Genomic DNA, 14615 nt, shown 5'->3' with positions numbered 1-14615 from the left:
CCAAACTAAGTTTCATAAGTGAAGGAGAAATAAAGTCCTTTACAGACAAGCAAAGCTTAGAGATTTTGTCACCACCAGGCCTGCCCTACAAGAGACCCTGTAGGAAGCACTAAACATGGAAAGAAACAACCGGTACCAGCCATTGCAAAAACATGCCAAAATGTAAAGACCGTTGATGTTAGGAAAAAACTGCATCAACTAACAAGCAAAATAACCAGCTAATATCACAATGACAGGATCAAGTTCACACATAACAATATTAACCTTAATGTAAATGGAGTAAATGGTCCAATTAAAAGACACAGACTGGCAAATTGGATAAAGAGTCAAGATACATCAGTTTACTGTATTCAGGAGACCCATCTCACATGCAGAGACACACATAGGCTCAAAATAAAGGGATGGAGGAAGATCTATCAAGCAAATGGAGAACAACAACAACAACAACAACAAAAAGCAGGGGTTGCAATCCTAGTCTCTAATAAAACAGACTTTAAACCATCAAAGATCAAAAGAGACAAAGAAAGCCATTGCATAATGGGAAAGGGATCAATTCATCAGGAAGAGCTAACTATCCTAAATACATATGCATCTAATACAGGAGTACTCAGATTCGTAAAGCAAGCCCTTAAAGACTAACAAAGAGACTTAGATTCCCATACAATAATAATGGGAGACTTTAACACCCTACTGTCAACATTAGACAGATCAACGAGCAGAAAGTTAACAAGGATATCCAGGAATTGAACTGAACTCTGTACCAAACGGACCTAATAGACATCTACAGCACTCCCTACCCCAAATCAACAGAATATATATTCTTCTCAGTACCACATCACACTTATTCCAAAATTGACCACATAGTTGGAAGTAAAGCACTCCTCAGCAAATGTACAAGAACAGAAATTATAACAAACTGTCTCTCAGACCACAGTGCAATCAAACTAGAACTCAGGACTAAGAAACTCAATCAAAACCGCTCAACTACATGGAAACTGAACAACCGGCTCCTGAATGACTACTGGGTACATAATGAAATGAAGGCAGAAATAAAGATGTTCTTTGAAACGAATGAGAACAAAAATACAACATACCAAAATCTCTGGGACACATTTAAAGCAGTGTGTAGAGGGAAATTTATAGCACTAAATGCTCACAAGAGAAAGCAGGAAAGACCTAAAATTGACACCCTATCATCACAATTAAAAGAACTAGAGAAGCAAGAGCAAACACATTCAAAAGCTAACGGAAGGCAAGAAATAACTAAGATCAGCGCAGAACTGAATGAGATAGAGACACAAAAAACCCTCCAAAAAATCAATGAATCCACGAGCTGGTTTTTTGAAAAGATCAACAAAATTGATAGATCACTAGCAAGACTAATAAAGAAGAAAAGAGAGAAGAATCAAATAGACGCAATAAAATATGATAAAGGGGATATCACCACCGACTCCACAGAAATACAAACTACCATCAGAGAATACTATAAACACCTCTATGCAAATAAACTAGAAAACCTAGAAGAAATGGATAATTTCCTGGGCACTTACACTCTCCCAAGACTAAACCAGGAAGAAGTTGAATCCCTGAATAGACCAATAGCAGGTTCTGAAATTGAGGCAATAATTAATAGCCTACCAACCAAAAAAGTCCAGGACCAGACAGATTCACAGCCGAATTTTATCAGAGGTACAAGGAGGAGCTGGTACCATTCCTTTTGAAACTATTCCAATCAATAGAAAAAGAGGGAATCCTCCCTAACTCATTTTATGAGGCCAACATCATGCTGATACCAAAACCTGGCAGAGACACACAAAAAAAGACAATTTTAGACCAATATCCCTGATGAACATTGATGTAAAAATCCTCAATAAAATACTGGCAAACCGAATCCAGCAGCACATCAAAAAGCTTATCCACTATGATCAAGTTGGCTTCATTCCTGGGATGCAAGGCTGGTTCAACATATGCAAATCAATAAACATAATGCAGCATATAAACAGAACCAAAGACAAAAACCATATGATTATCTCAATAGATGCAGAAAAGGCCTTTGACAAAATTCAACAGCTCTTCATGCTAAAAGGTCAGGAAACAACAGGTGCTGGAGAGGATGTGGAGAAATAGGAACACTTTTACACTGTTGGTGGGATTGTAAAGTAGTTCAACCATTATGGAAAACAGTATGGCGATTCCTCAAGGATCTAGAACTAGATGTACCATATGACCCAGCCATCCCATTTCTGGGTATATACCCAAAGGATTATAAATCATGCTGCTATAAAGACACATGCACACGTATGTTTATTGCGGCACTATTCACAATAGCAAAGACTTGGAATCAACCCAAATGTCCATCAGTGACAGACTGGATTAAGAAAATGTGGGACATATACACCATGGAATACTATGCAGCCATAAAAAAGGATGAGTTTGTGTCCTTTGTAGGGACATGGATGCAGCTGGAAACCATCATTCTTAGCAAACTGTCACAAGAACAGAAAACCAAACACTGCATGTTCTCACTCATAGGTGGGAACTGAACAATGAGATCACTTGGACATGGGAAGGGTCACATTGTTCACCGGGGCCTATCATGGGGAGGGGGGAGGGGGGAGGGGGGAGGGATTGCATTGGGAGTTATACCTGATGTAAATGACGAGTTGATGGGTGCTGACGAGTTGATGGGTGCAGCACAGCAACATGGCACAATTATACATATGTAACAAACCTGCACGTTATGCACATGTACCCTGGAACTTAAAGTATAATAATAACAATAAAAAAAAAAAACTCTCAATAAATTCGGTATTGATGGAATATATCTCAAAATAATAAGAGCTATTTATGACAAACCCACAGCCAATATCGTAGTGAATGGGCAAAAACTGGAAGCATTCCCTTTGAAAACCGGCACAAGACAGAGATGCCCTCTCTCACCACTCCTATTCAACATAGTGTTGGAAGTTCTGGCTAGGGCAATCAGGCAAGAGAAAGAAATAAAGGGTATTCAATTACGAAAAGAAGAAGTCAAATTGTCCCTGTTTGCAGATGACATGATTGTATATTTAGAAAATCCCATCATCTCAGCCAAAATCTCCTTAAGCTGATAAGCAACTTCAGCAAAGTCTCAGGATACAAAATCAATTTGCAGAAATCACAAGCATTCTTATATACCAGTAACAGACAAACAGAGAGCCAAATCATGAATGAACTTTCTTTCACAATTGCTTCAAAGAGAATAAAATACCTAGGAATCCAACTTACAAGGGATGTAAAGGACCTCTTCAAGGAGAACTACAAACCACTGCTCAGTGAAATAAAAGAGGACACAAACAAATGGAAGTACATACCATGCTCATGGACAGGAAGAATCAATATCGTGAAAATGGCCATACTGTCCAAGGTAATTTATAGATTCAATGCCATCCCCATTAAGCTGCCAATGACTTTCTTCACAGAATTGGAAAAAACTGCTTTAAAGTTCGTATGGAACCAAAAAAGACCCTGCATTGCCAAGACAATCCTAAGTCAAAAGAACAAAGCTGGAAGCATCAGGCTACCTGACTTCAAACTATACTACAAGGCTACAGTAACCAAAACAGCATGGTACTGGTACCAAAACAGAGATATAGACCAATGGAACAGAACAGAGCCCTCAGAAATAATACCACACATCTACAGCCATCTGATCTTTGACAAACCTGAGAGAAACAAGAAATGGGGAAAGGATTCCCTATTTAATAAATGGTGCTGGGAAAATTGGCTAGCCATAAGCAGCAAGCTGAAACTAGATCCTTTCCTTACTCCTTATACGAAAATTAATTCACGGTGGATTAGAGACTTAAATGTTAGAGCTAATACCATAAAACCCTAGAAGAAAACCTAGGTAATACCATTCAGGACATAGGCATGGGCAAGGACTTCATGTCTAAAACACCAAAAGCAACAGCAACAAAAGCCAAAATTGACAAACGGGATCTAATTAAACTAAAGAGCTTCTGCACAGCAAAAGAAACTACCATCAGAGTGAACAGGCAACCTACAGAATGGGAGAAAATTTTTGCAATCTACTCATCTGACAAAGGACTCGTATCCAGAACCTACAAAGAACTCAAACAAATTTACAAGAAGAAAACAAACAACCCCATCAAAAAGTGGGCAAAGGATATGAACAGACATTTCTCAAAAGAAGACATTCATACAGCCAACAGACACATGAAAAAATGCTCATCACCACTCGCCATCAGAGAAATGCAAATCATAACCACAATGAGATACCATCTTACACCAGTTAGGATGGCAACCATTAAAAAGTCAGGAAACCACAGGTGCTGGAGAGGATGTGGAGAAATAGGAACGCTTTTACACTGTTGGTGGGATTGTAAACTAGTTCAACCATTGTGGAAAACAGTATGGCGATTCCTCAGGGATCTAGAACAAGAAATACCATATGACCCAGCCATCGTATTACTGTGTATATACCCAAAGGATTATAAATCATGCTGCTATAAAGACACATGCACACGTATGTTTATTGTGGCACTATTCACAATAGCAAAGACTTGGAATCAACCGAAACGTCCATCAGTGACAGATTGGATTAAGAAAATGTGGCACATATATACCATGGAATACTATGCAGTCATAAAGAAGGATGAGTTCGTGTCCTTTGTAGGGACATGGGTGCAGCTGGAAACCATCATTCTCGGCAAACTTTCGCAAGAACAGAAAACCAAACACCGCATGCTCTCACTCGTAGGTGGGAATTGACGAATGAGATCACTTGGACATGGGAAGGGGAATATCACACACCAGGGCCTATTATAGGGAGAGGAGAGGCGGGAGGGATGGCATTGGGAGTTATAACTGATGTAAATGACGAGTTGGTGGGTGCTGACGAGTTGATGGGTGCAGCACACGAACATGGCACATGTATACATATGTAACAAACCTGCATGTTGTGCACAGGTACCCTAGAACTTAAAGTATAATTAAAAAAAATAAATAAAGGGTCTTAGTAGTCTTATCTTATTGGGCTACAGTAGTCTTCCAATTACCTTCACTAATGGTCATGGAAATATTAAGAGGTATCTCAGTGAATCCCATCTTCCCATGGCAATCAGGATTAATCACCCAGCTAGTAAAGTAACCTACTTATCTGACTGTTGATTTCCTTCTCAGGAATTGAGACCTCTAGACCAGCAAAGCTCAAGATTATGGAGACAGAAACAAAAACTCTTAATGTGGCTCATTAGGTTTAATAACCAGGGGGGTAACTCCTAATCAGAGGGGCAAGGAATGTTTGGAAACGTTCTTTGTTTCCAAAACCATGTATTCTAGCTATGAAAGAACCGACACTATATATTTATTACTGCTTAAAAGCATATGCTACATCCTGTAGCACAGCATCCCAATCTTGCAGGTAGCTGTTTCTCAGCTGTCATTATTTTCAGTCTTCAATAAGCTATTCTGCAATTCTCTCAGGTCAGCTGCTTCTAAGTGATATGGTACATTGCTGCCATGGTAACATATGTTAGTTGGTAAAAAACAATCTTGTTTGGGTTACCAAGATAAGAAGTAAACCCTATAAGTTGTGTAAGTTCACAAAGAGTGGTACTGGGAGAAGCATAGTGGTGGGCTGGGAAGGCAGTCATAACAATACATATTCCCAGAAACAAATTAACAAGATTTTGCTTCCTTTGGAGTCTATATTCTCCATGAGCCCACTTGGCAGTTCTCTCTCTGGCTGTGCTGGGACCTGATTCTTCCTGTGGCCCTGGAGGAAAAGAAGCATGGTGGGAGTGGATCTCAGTGGGCTGAGGCATTTCCTTTCCTAGAGTCAGTAGGGACACTATAGAGATTTTAAGCAAGGGAAAGATTATTTCTTCATATGGTAGGGGTTGGGGGCAAACTTCCACAGACCAAGGAGATTTGAAGGAGTCAGCATGTTTAAAGTACTTACCTGCCTCTGAGTCCACCTAAATACACCTGTGGACAGATTTCAGCTTACCAAAGGGAATTGCTTTGAATACTTCTCACTAAATAGCTGCTGGAGAAGCCCACAGTCTTTCTCTCCAGGGAGGTGTCTGAGCACAAACTTAATTATTGTCTGGAGATTCCAGAAAGTCATCTTGGGGTGAGCATTAGAAGACTTTTAAACCTACTTTCTGGCCTGGTCATCCGGGGGCGTGGGCTCTGTTCAGGCTCTGTCCTAACTTCTATGATATCTTCAGTCAGTCACTACCCTTTCCTGAAACTTTGTTTCTTTCTTCTTGCTCAGAAGTGGATAAAGGCCTACAACAATGGTTTTCAAACTTGTTTTAAACCACAGAACCATTTCCCCAAAGTAAGTATCATACCTAAACTGATTATGGACGCGACCAGGCAACTTTAAAAAATACTATTATTTTGTTTTGCTTCCTGCGTTTTCCTTTTCCAATGAAGGAGCCAAGTCATTAGTATTTCTTAGGTGCAGGGATTTTTTTTTTCCCAGTTCCAAATCAGAAACCGTGTGACACTCACTTATTTTATAAAAGTGCCCAAGATTAAGAGATTGAGTTGCGGCTGGGTGTGGTGGCTCACACCTGTCGTCTCAGCACTTTGGGAGGCCGAGGTGGGCAGATCACTTGAGGTCAGGAGTTCAAGACCAGCCTGGCTAACATGGTAAAACCCTGTCTCTACTAAAAATACAAAAATCTGTCGGGTGTGATGGTGCACGCCTGTAATCTCAGCTACTCAGGGGGCTGAGGTAAGAGAATTGCTTGAACCCAGGGGGCACAGGTTGCAGTGAGCTGAGATTGCGCCACTGCACTCCAGCCTGGCTGATCAGAGTGAAACTTTGTCAAAAAAAAAAAAAAAGGATTGTGTTGCAGCATGCTTAGTGCACACTGAGATGAGAAAGGGCATGTCCTTGATAGTTACATGATCCTAGAGGGAGATTTTACTCCATGCCACAATAGTGTAGTGCTGTGTATATTTGGGACAGGGAAGCACTAACCTAGAGCTAGTACTTCTGTTCAACTCCCAGGCAGTACTCCATATTAGCGGCAAGACCTTGGAGAGGTGACTGCTGGGAGTGTTTAGCAGGGTGAGCTTAACACAGGGCAACCCTCATTCAACAAAATGTCATATACTCTATCGGTGACCTCCAAGCCAAGAACTTCCTAACATTCACAAGTCCAGGTAGTTTTGGAAACTACAAATGTAGCAGTAATCAAGTGGCCTAAACAATAGAGGCATTGCTCCATTTTCTCAGCCTGCGTGAGCCTTCCTGATTCTAGTTTCATTCTGTACAGGTAGAAGCTTGTGTAATGACAGGGATTATGCTTCTGGTGGTCCAATCAAATGGGTGTTTTTCCTACAATTTGAATCTTTATAATAACGTTCATCCTTGCTACTTTTTAAACAAATGAAAATAAGCCTGCCCTAGTTGTCTTCTTCCTGCCCTGCTATGCTTCCCGCCCTGCTACGCTTCCCCTAGGTGAAGACGATGCTCCATTGAACAGTTTGACAACTTCATGTCTGGAAAGTAAATGATTAAAGTCGTTTTCAAATCCCATACATTGTTTTTCTGGAGTCACACATGACAATATTCATACAAACTGTATGAATAGCTGGCCTTTCTTCATATCTTCCCACTTAGGATACCCAGAGACCCACGTGGTTCCATAAGGGCCTTGCTACTGAGATGCCAGGACACCTCATGCCCTGGCAGAGAGGGGCCTCAGAAAAACCAGAAATAAAAATAAGATACAAATACTTTAATCGCATGGATTTCCATATACATCTCGATCTTGTGAACTAATCTGAAGGATAGAAAGGGAGTGAAACAATTTGGATGGAAATTCTCAACATTGTCAGTTTCACTTGGGTTCAGATGATAGAGTCTGTTATTGTGTTCTCTTACTACCCTCTATGCCTGGTACATAGTAAGTGCTCAATGAGTATTTGTTTGTTGATTGATAGAAAAGATTGTGCTTTCTAGTCCTTCTGCAGAAAGGAGTCCTTTTGAACCCAAAGGGCTGATGTAGCCCAGGTGGCTAGCAGGGAATCTTAGCCTAGAGGCCAGCAGTGACCAAGAGGAACAGGTTTAAAGGGGCTCAGCCTGCTGACTGCCCAGGTGGGCAGTGAACCTTGAGTGTATGGGAGGACACTGGGCTGGATGGGAGGGGTTGAGCTGGCCCTACCTAGGGGAGAGATGGAGCCAAGGGTTGGAGAGAGACCTTGCCAGCCTTGTCCTCCGTGGGTCTTACCTGGTGCCACACAGGCCTGGTTTTTCTGAGGCCCCTCTCTGCCAGGGCATGAGATGAGCTGGCATCTCAGTGGCAAGGCCCTTATGGAACCACATGGGTCTCTGGGTATCTTAGGTGGATAGATATGAGGAAGGGCCCAGATCAGGTCAGCGTGGACTGGAGAGGACAAAAGTTGGTGGATTCTGAGAACACTCAGCAGGGATGAAGAGAAGGGGCAGCCAAGAGGCTGAAGGACGAGTTGAGCTTTAAGCTCAGAGGAGGGTAGAGAAACTAAGCCCAGGGGAGAATGAGGAGCCCCAGTGGGGGATGAGGAGTTAGGTCCCATGGTATTATCCCTTTTTTCTCTGTCATGTAACACTGGAGAAGGAGGTAAGAAGTTTTCGCTAAGCCCCAGTACCAAAGTGGTCCATGTTGCCTCCTGGTGCTCAGCTTCAGCCCTGGCAGAAGGGCAGGCCCTGGAGAAACTGGTGTGGATAGGAAAGAGCTGAATATCAGCTTTGCGTGGGGTTTGGGGAGGTGGCAAGGGGTGAGGGGAGAGGAGAAAGCAGAAGCCAACAAAATTGTGTCATTGGCCTGCATAGCACAGAACTGGTGCCTGAGAATGAGGGTCAATGAATAAACGAGAAACCAGCCTTTCCACTCAACCAAGAGGTATTTATTCAGTTGCTGGCACCTCTCCCAGTGTAAATCTGGACTCGGCTCCGAGAAGGTGGTTCATCACAGCGGGGGCTTAGTTTGCTTTCTGTAGTTAGTGGCGTTTCATGGTTTTCTTTATCCAGCGTACAAAGCTTGAGACTTTGGTGCAGACTCGTGGAGGCTTGCCATTGTTTCGTCCATAGGAGACAATGCCCTGGGCCACCTTGTTACACACAAGTGGGCCTCCAGAGTCCCCCTGTGAATAGAGAGTGGAAGGACTGAGTTGATGCTCCTCTGGGTCCTGCCCTCTCTGCCATCTCAAGCCCCCGCTTAGAAAAGGCCAACTTGCACAGCGTGCATGTGGGAGATGAGAGGGCAGGGCAGGCTGCTGGTGGCCCCCAGCTGCCAAACTCTGGCTCTGGACATTGTTACTGCTTCACCTCATCCCAGCAGCCAGCCTCCGTCATCTCCCCTAGATCCTGGGATCACAGGAATGTGGGACCGTTGGCTGTTTAAGGACCCAGAAACGGGCAAGGAGGGCTGACATCCACCATGGAGGACCAGCCTATTAACCACGTTGGGTACTGACCTCTGAAGACACACCTGGTTGTAATTACTGCACTCCCAGTGGGCACAGTTTCCTAATATCTGTGACCTGGAGTGGGTAGAGTGTTGCAAATTCATCCTTCCAAAGGAGCACATCCACCATAAGCCTCCTCGTAAGTTTGCAGAGGCCCTAATTTCTCCCCAGCTCTGTCTAGTCCCCTTTTCTCTTTCCAGAGAGAAAGACCACAGTCTAGTGGGTGAAGGAGTTCCCCACTGCTTAGGTCTGCAGGTCTCAGATCTTCCCCAAACATCTTTCTCCCCAGAGCCAATCCAGGCAGATGCATAGTCTCACCTTAAAGGAAGCCTTTTGAATCTCTGGGTCCCCCACGCACAACTCAACAGTACTGTCGTAATAATGGCGTAAGCGGGATTTGCACGTTTGATCTTCCTCCACTGTCAACTTCACCTCCTGCAGTGTGTGTGAGTATTTTCCCTCGGGGGTCGTCTGTCCCCAGCCGGCCACATCACACACCTGCCCTGGCTTCACCTGGGCCTTGTTCCTAGGTAGCCTGAGGGGCTTCACAGCTGTGGTCCGCTTGGCCTTTCTCTCCAGCTGGTGGGGAAGAGGCAAGAAAGTTCAGGTCAGCCAACGAACTTCTGGGCCCTGACACAGTGATGGGACTATGCTGTGTTCTCTCTCCTCTGAGGCACAGGAATTAACCAAAAGGCCAGGATGGAAAGGAGGGAAGGGCCTGCATCACAGTGGGAGTGGAACCAACTGGACTTCTTGCTCAAGAAGAGCAAGAGTGGCAGGAGTGTGCCTCACCTGTAGTAGCATGATGTCGTTGGAAAAGTTCTCAGGATTATAGGCTGGGTGGGGGATGGCTCTTTTCACAAGGATAATCTGCTGGGTCCGCTCCTGTTCCTTGATATTGTGGGCCCCCAAGGTGACATTTATGGAGCTGCACAGAGAGCAGAGTGAGGATGGGGGCGGAGTCACAGAGGATACAGCCCAGAGACAGTGAAGAGCAGGTGACAGCTGGGGCAGGGCTGCAGTTGAGGGGAAATTAAGGGGACAGTCTGTCCCCAGGAATTGGAATTCTGGTAATTGCGCCATGTTTCTCAGGGGTCGGTTCCCCCTTGAAACACAGGTGGAATTGCTTCAGTTTGTATTCTTATGCCAAAGTATGCTCCCAGTTCTAAATATGGCAGGCTTGGTCACTCTGCTATTTCTTACTCCAGCAGCGCCTCTGGAACCAACCTTCCCCCGTCTCCACAAACTTACCTGCCCTTTTCTCACGCTCTAAGGAGCCCTCCTGGCATATGTGTTCCCAGGAGCCCAAGGAGCTCCTTGGGAAGAAGGCAGGGGTCTCTGTGGAGTGTTTCCGGGAAGGTGTGGGCTGTTTTCTGCTCCTCACCTTCCCCAACAGTGAGCAGCTGTCAGCACGAAGTCCTCTCGTATCAGGAAGCCACCGCACCTCTTCAGAGACATCTGATCCCAGATCATAAGATAAGCCATATAGGGGCGGGAGTGGGGCTTGACCTCATGTCCCCCGATGATCTCCCCTGAAGGAAAAGTCTCTCTGCTTGTGTGCACCCATGGAATCTGCTGGGTGGGCACCTGCTTGATGGCTCCAGAATTCCTGGACATTTGGGAACCTGGGATAGCCTGGACTTGGGAGGGGCCTGGAGGAAGGGGTTTCAATTTCCTGCTCTGTAAAAGGGAAGAACAGCAGACTTTGGTCTGTAAATCTTTCTTCCATATGTAGTCGAAGGCAAGCATACCTGTCTTAGGGACAGTGAAATCCCAGAGGCTCCTGATCATTCCTTTCCTGACTTTGCTTTGTTTCAGGTGAGTTTCTAAGACCCTATGAGTCCCATGGTTTCTAGGATAGCGCTGCTTTCTAATGGCCAGAGCATAAGTGGAGGGATCTAGATACTGTCATATCCTATTTCCTAGCACCTCACATGTAGTGGGTGCCCAATAAATGTTCATGGCTGCATTATGGACTGGCGCCAGTTAGCCTCTGGATGAGGGCTGGCAGAGCAGTGCTGGTGGAATTCTAGAAAACAGGGAAGTTCGGGCTTGCCATAGTGCCTCATTCTTGGAAAGAGGGGGGCCACCAAAGGCCAGGGAAGAAAAGCAGAGTTGGAGAATGGGACTGAGCAAACACATTAACAGTGTTCTGAGGACAGTGATTGCACCAGTTCTGCTGTCAGCTGAGCTCTGGGTTTCTCTCCTAAGTAGACGGTGAGAGAAGGACCTGTGTTATCCCAGAAACAGAAGCCAGGCCTACTCTAGAATAATTTAATATTTCTCTTTTCTAGTTTCCCATCCTCTGCCATTTACTTCTAGGAAAGTCCTGCTCTCCAGGTGACAAAGGTGGGCTCTGGAGAGGGGATAGTACCCACTGGCTCTTCTTGAGAACGGCCTTCTGCTCTGCCATTCCTGCTGATAGCTTATCCAGCATCACACCTGGGGGGTCTTGGTACAATGGGAGCTGGAGTTCAGAACATTCCTGGTAGATAGATGGATCAGGAATGTGGAGAAAGGGCAGGAGACCTATGGGATGGGGTTGGGCCCCCGAGGGTGGAGACGATCACTCACCTGCATCTGTCCTGGGCAGCAGGAGGAAGGCCAGCAGGAGCAGGATTGGTTGCATCTTCTCAGAAAGGCTGTCCTGGTTGGAGCTGCTGTTGTTTCCTCCTAGCTCTCTTTTAGCTCTTGGGAGAGGAAAGAGGTGGAGCAGGCTCAGTGACTTCATGTTCCCCTCTGGTTTTGTGGTGTCTCATCACAGATTTTCTGTGAATGCTGCCCACCCCAACTGCTTCTGCCTGATGACGTCCTCTGGGTGCTTGTGTGAAAATCATGCAGTGACCACATCAGCACCCACAGCTGATGACTCAGAGTAGACTACCTATTCAGCCCAGAGCAGGAACCCAAGCATATGAAGTGAACTGTAGGATATGGTATCAGCCAGTAGAGGTACGGAAGCACCAGAAACCTGAGTTCCCAGTGATAGAACCCCAATGCCTCAAGGCCATGCTGCTAAATCCATCAGGATAGTTTCTTTAGCAGTTTGTGCTAGAACCAAGCATGTTGGAGATGTGTCTCCTTCCCTTAGAGAGCTGACCATCTGGTTGAAGAGACAAATGCCAGGAGCCAGAGTACAGTTAGGGGAGGGCTATGGTAGAGCCATACACAAGGTAGTAACAAAGTGTGGCCACCATCTACTAGACACATCTAGCAACCCATTTATTATCATAGCTTTCTTTCTAGGGAATTTCTAACATCCTTTATTTAGTTACAAATGTTTAGTGTGAGAGTTCACCTCTTTTCTGAACGCTTTTAATAAAAGTCCTGTACTTGACATTTTATTGGGCTAGATTAACGAATTGCTAGGAGTTGAATCCACTTTGGGTAGGCTGGGGTCAGTCCACTCAAGCCACTAGAACCAAGAATGAGAAAAGGCTGGTTCTCTAAAGGACGTTTGTAATGCTAAACTGCTGATACCATGTGAAGTGGGGAAGCATGCCAGGCAGCCAAAGATAAGTAGTTGTCTTTTTTAGTATTCTGTCTCCTGTCCAGAGAGCCACACTTCTTACATAGCAGGCTCAGCACATAATAGGCACACAGTAAACATTTGCTAAACAAACTACACTAATGCTATTGTTATGATGGATGTGAAAGATGGTTGTTTCTAAACAGCCTGTGCCCAATTCTATTAAAAAAACAACTAAATCTCTCTACGTGGTTTGATTATTGTGATCTGTTTCCATCTTCGTATTTTCTGTATTTTACAATTTTTCTATGAAGAATGGTATATCTCAAAATATAGAATTCCAGTGTAAATGTCTTCCTTGTCAATAGCAAGCCAACTACATTTATCAGACTTCTGTTTTTTGACCCTAGCTTGCCCCATAGTAGACGTTAAAAAAAATTTTTTTTCTGATTATAGTCATAACATATGTTTATTAAGAAAATTTGGAAAGTAGGAAGGGAAAATATCACTTATTAATCTGTCTCCCACAGACTGACTGTTACCATAAGCAGTGTGTTTTAAATACTTGGGATCACATTTTACAGACAATGCAATTTATTTTATCTTTGCTTAACCCTACAAATTAAGCATTTTCCCCATGCTTGTAGAAACTATTAGTCAATACAACTATAGTCTTTCTTTCCTAGGCATTAAAAAATTTAACATGCAAGTAATTTTTAAATAATTTGAGCAAAGAGAAAATAATTAAAGTTACCTAATTTCTCATAATTCACTGATAACCATCTTTAATGTCTTGAAGTATGCTCTAGCACATTTTTTCTCATGTAATATCTGTCTTTTTTAAAATTAAAAGGGGATTATGCTAAACATAAGTTTGTGACCCATTTAAAAAATTGAGGTAAAATTCACATAACCTACAATTAACCATTTTAAAATATTCAATTCAGTGACATTTAGCACATTCAAAATCTGCAGCCACCACCTATGGATATTTCATATAAACGGAATCACACAATACATGACCTGTTGTGGCTGGCTACATTCACTTGTAATAATGTTTTTGAGATTCATACAAGCTGTAGCACATGCCAGTACTCATTCTTTTTAATGGCAAAATAATGTTCCCATTATGTTTATACCACAAGTTATTTGTTCATCTGTCAATGGACATTTGGATTGTTTCCATCTTTTGGCTATTGTAGCTAATGCAGCAAAAAACATTTGTGTACAAATTTCTGCATGAACAATATGTGTTCAGTTCTTTTGAATATATACCTAAAAGTGGAATTTCTGAGTTATGTAATAATCTTATTTTTAATTTTTTAAGGAACCACCAGACTATTTTCCACAGTGGTTGTACCCTTTTATACTCCTATCAGCAACATAGGAAAGTTCCTATTTCTCTGTATCCTTGCTGACACTTGTTATTTTAAAATGACTATCTTCATTCTGATGGGTGTAAAGTAGTATGCCACGTGGTTTTGATTTACATTTCCTTTATGACTAATGATGTTGAGCATCATTTCATGTGTTTGCTGGTCATTCGAGTATCTTCTTTGGGGAAATGTTGATTCAACTCCTTTGCCCATTCTTAAAATTGCATTGTTTTTGTTTTCATTGTTGAGTTGGAAGAGTTCGTTATATATTCTGGATACTAAGTCCTTATCAGATATGT

The 14615-nt window shown here is 43.3% G+C and overlaps 1 protein-coding gene across 1 annotated transcript; it reads right to left on the bottom strand.

Moving 5' to 3' along the window:
• Nucleotides 1-8888: 8888 nt before the first annotated feature.
• On the bottom strand, nt 8889-12224 carry LOC101000503 (granzyme B). The gene is made up of 5 exons (XM_003901663.5): nt 12046-12224; nt 10856-11003; nt 10264-10399; nt 9790-10050; nt 8889-9147 (listed from the first exon to the last, which is right to left on the bottom strand). Exons 1-5 carry the CDS (start codon nt 12200-12202, stop codon nt 9004-9006), a joined length of 846 nt encoding a protein of 281 aa, XP_003901712.2. The 5' UTR covers nt 12203-12224; the 3' UTR covers nt 8889-9003.
• Nucleotides 12225-14615: the final 2391 nt, after the last annotated feature.

The sequence above is a fragment of the Papio anubis genome, chromosome 7, assembly GCF_008728515.1.
Source record: "Papio anubis isolate 15944 chromosome 7, Panubis1.0, whole genome shotgun sequence".
Taxonomy (NCBI): domain Eukaryota; kingdom Metazoa; phylum Chordata; class Mammalia; order Primates; family Cercopithecidae; genus Papio; species Papio anubis.
Note: the sequence above shows the minus strand (reverse complement) of the source record. Positions and strands in the feature narration are given on the sequence as shown.

Bases quoted from the DNA above. Each gene is read 5' to 3' on its own strand.
- LOC101000503 (XM_003901663.5), bottom strand. From the start codon at position 12,202: ATGAAGTCACTGAGCCTGCTCCACCTCTTTCCTCTCCCAAGAGCTAAA. The intron at 10,051-10,263 runs GTGAGGCACACT...CTTCCCCACCAG, and splicing joins ACGACATCATGCTACTACAG to CTGGAGAGAAAGGCCAAGCG. The intron at 9,148-9,789 runs GTGAGACTATGC...CTCTATTCACAG, and splicing joins TTCAAAAGGCTTCCTTTAAG to GGGGACTCTGGAGGCCCACT.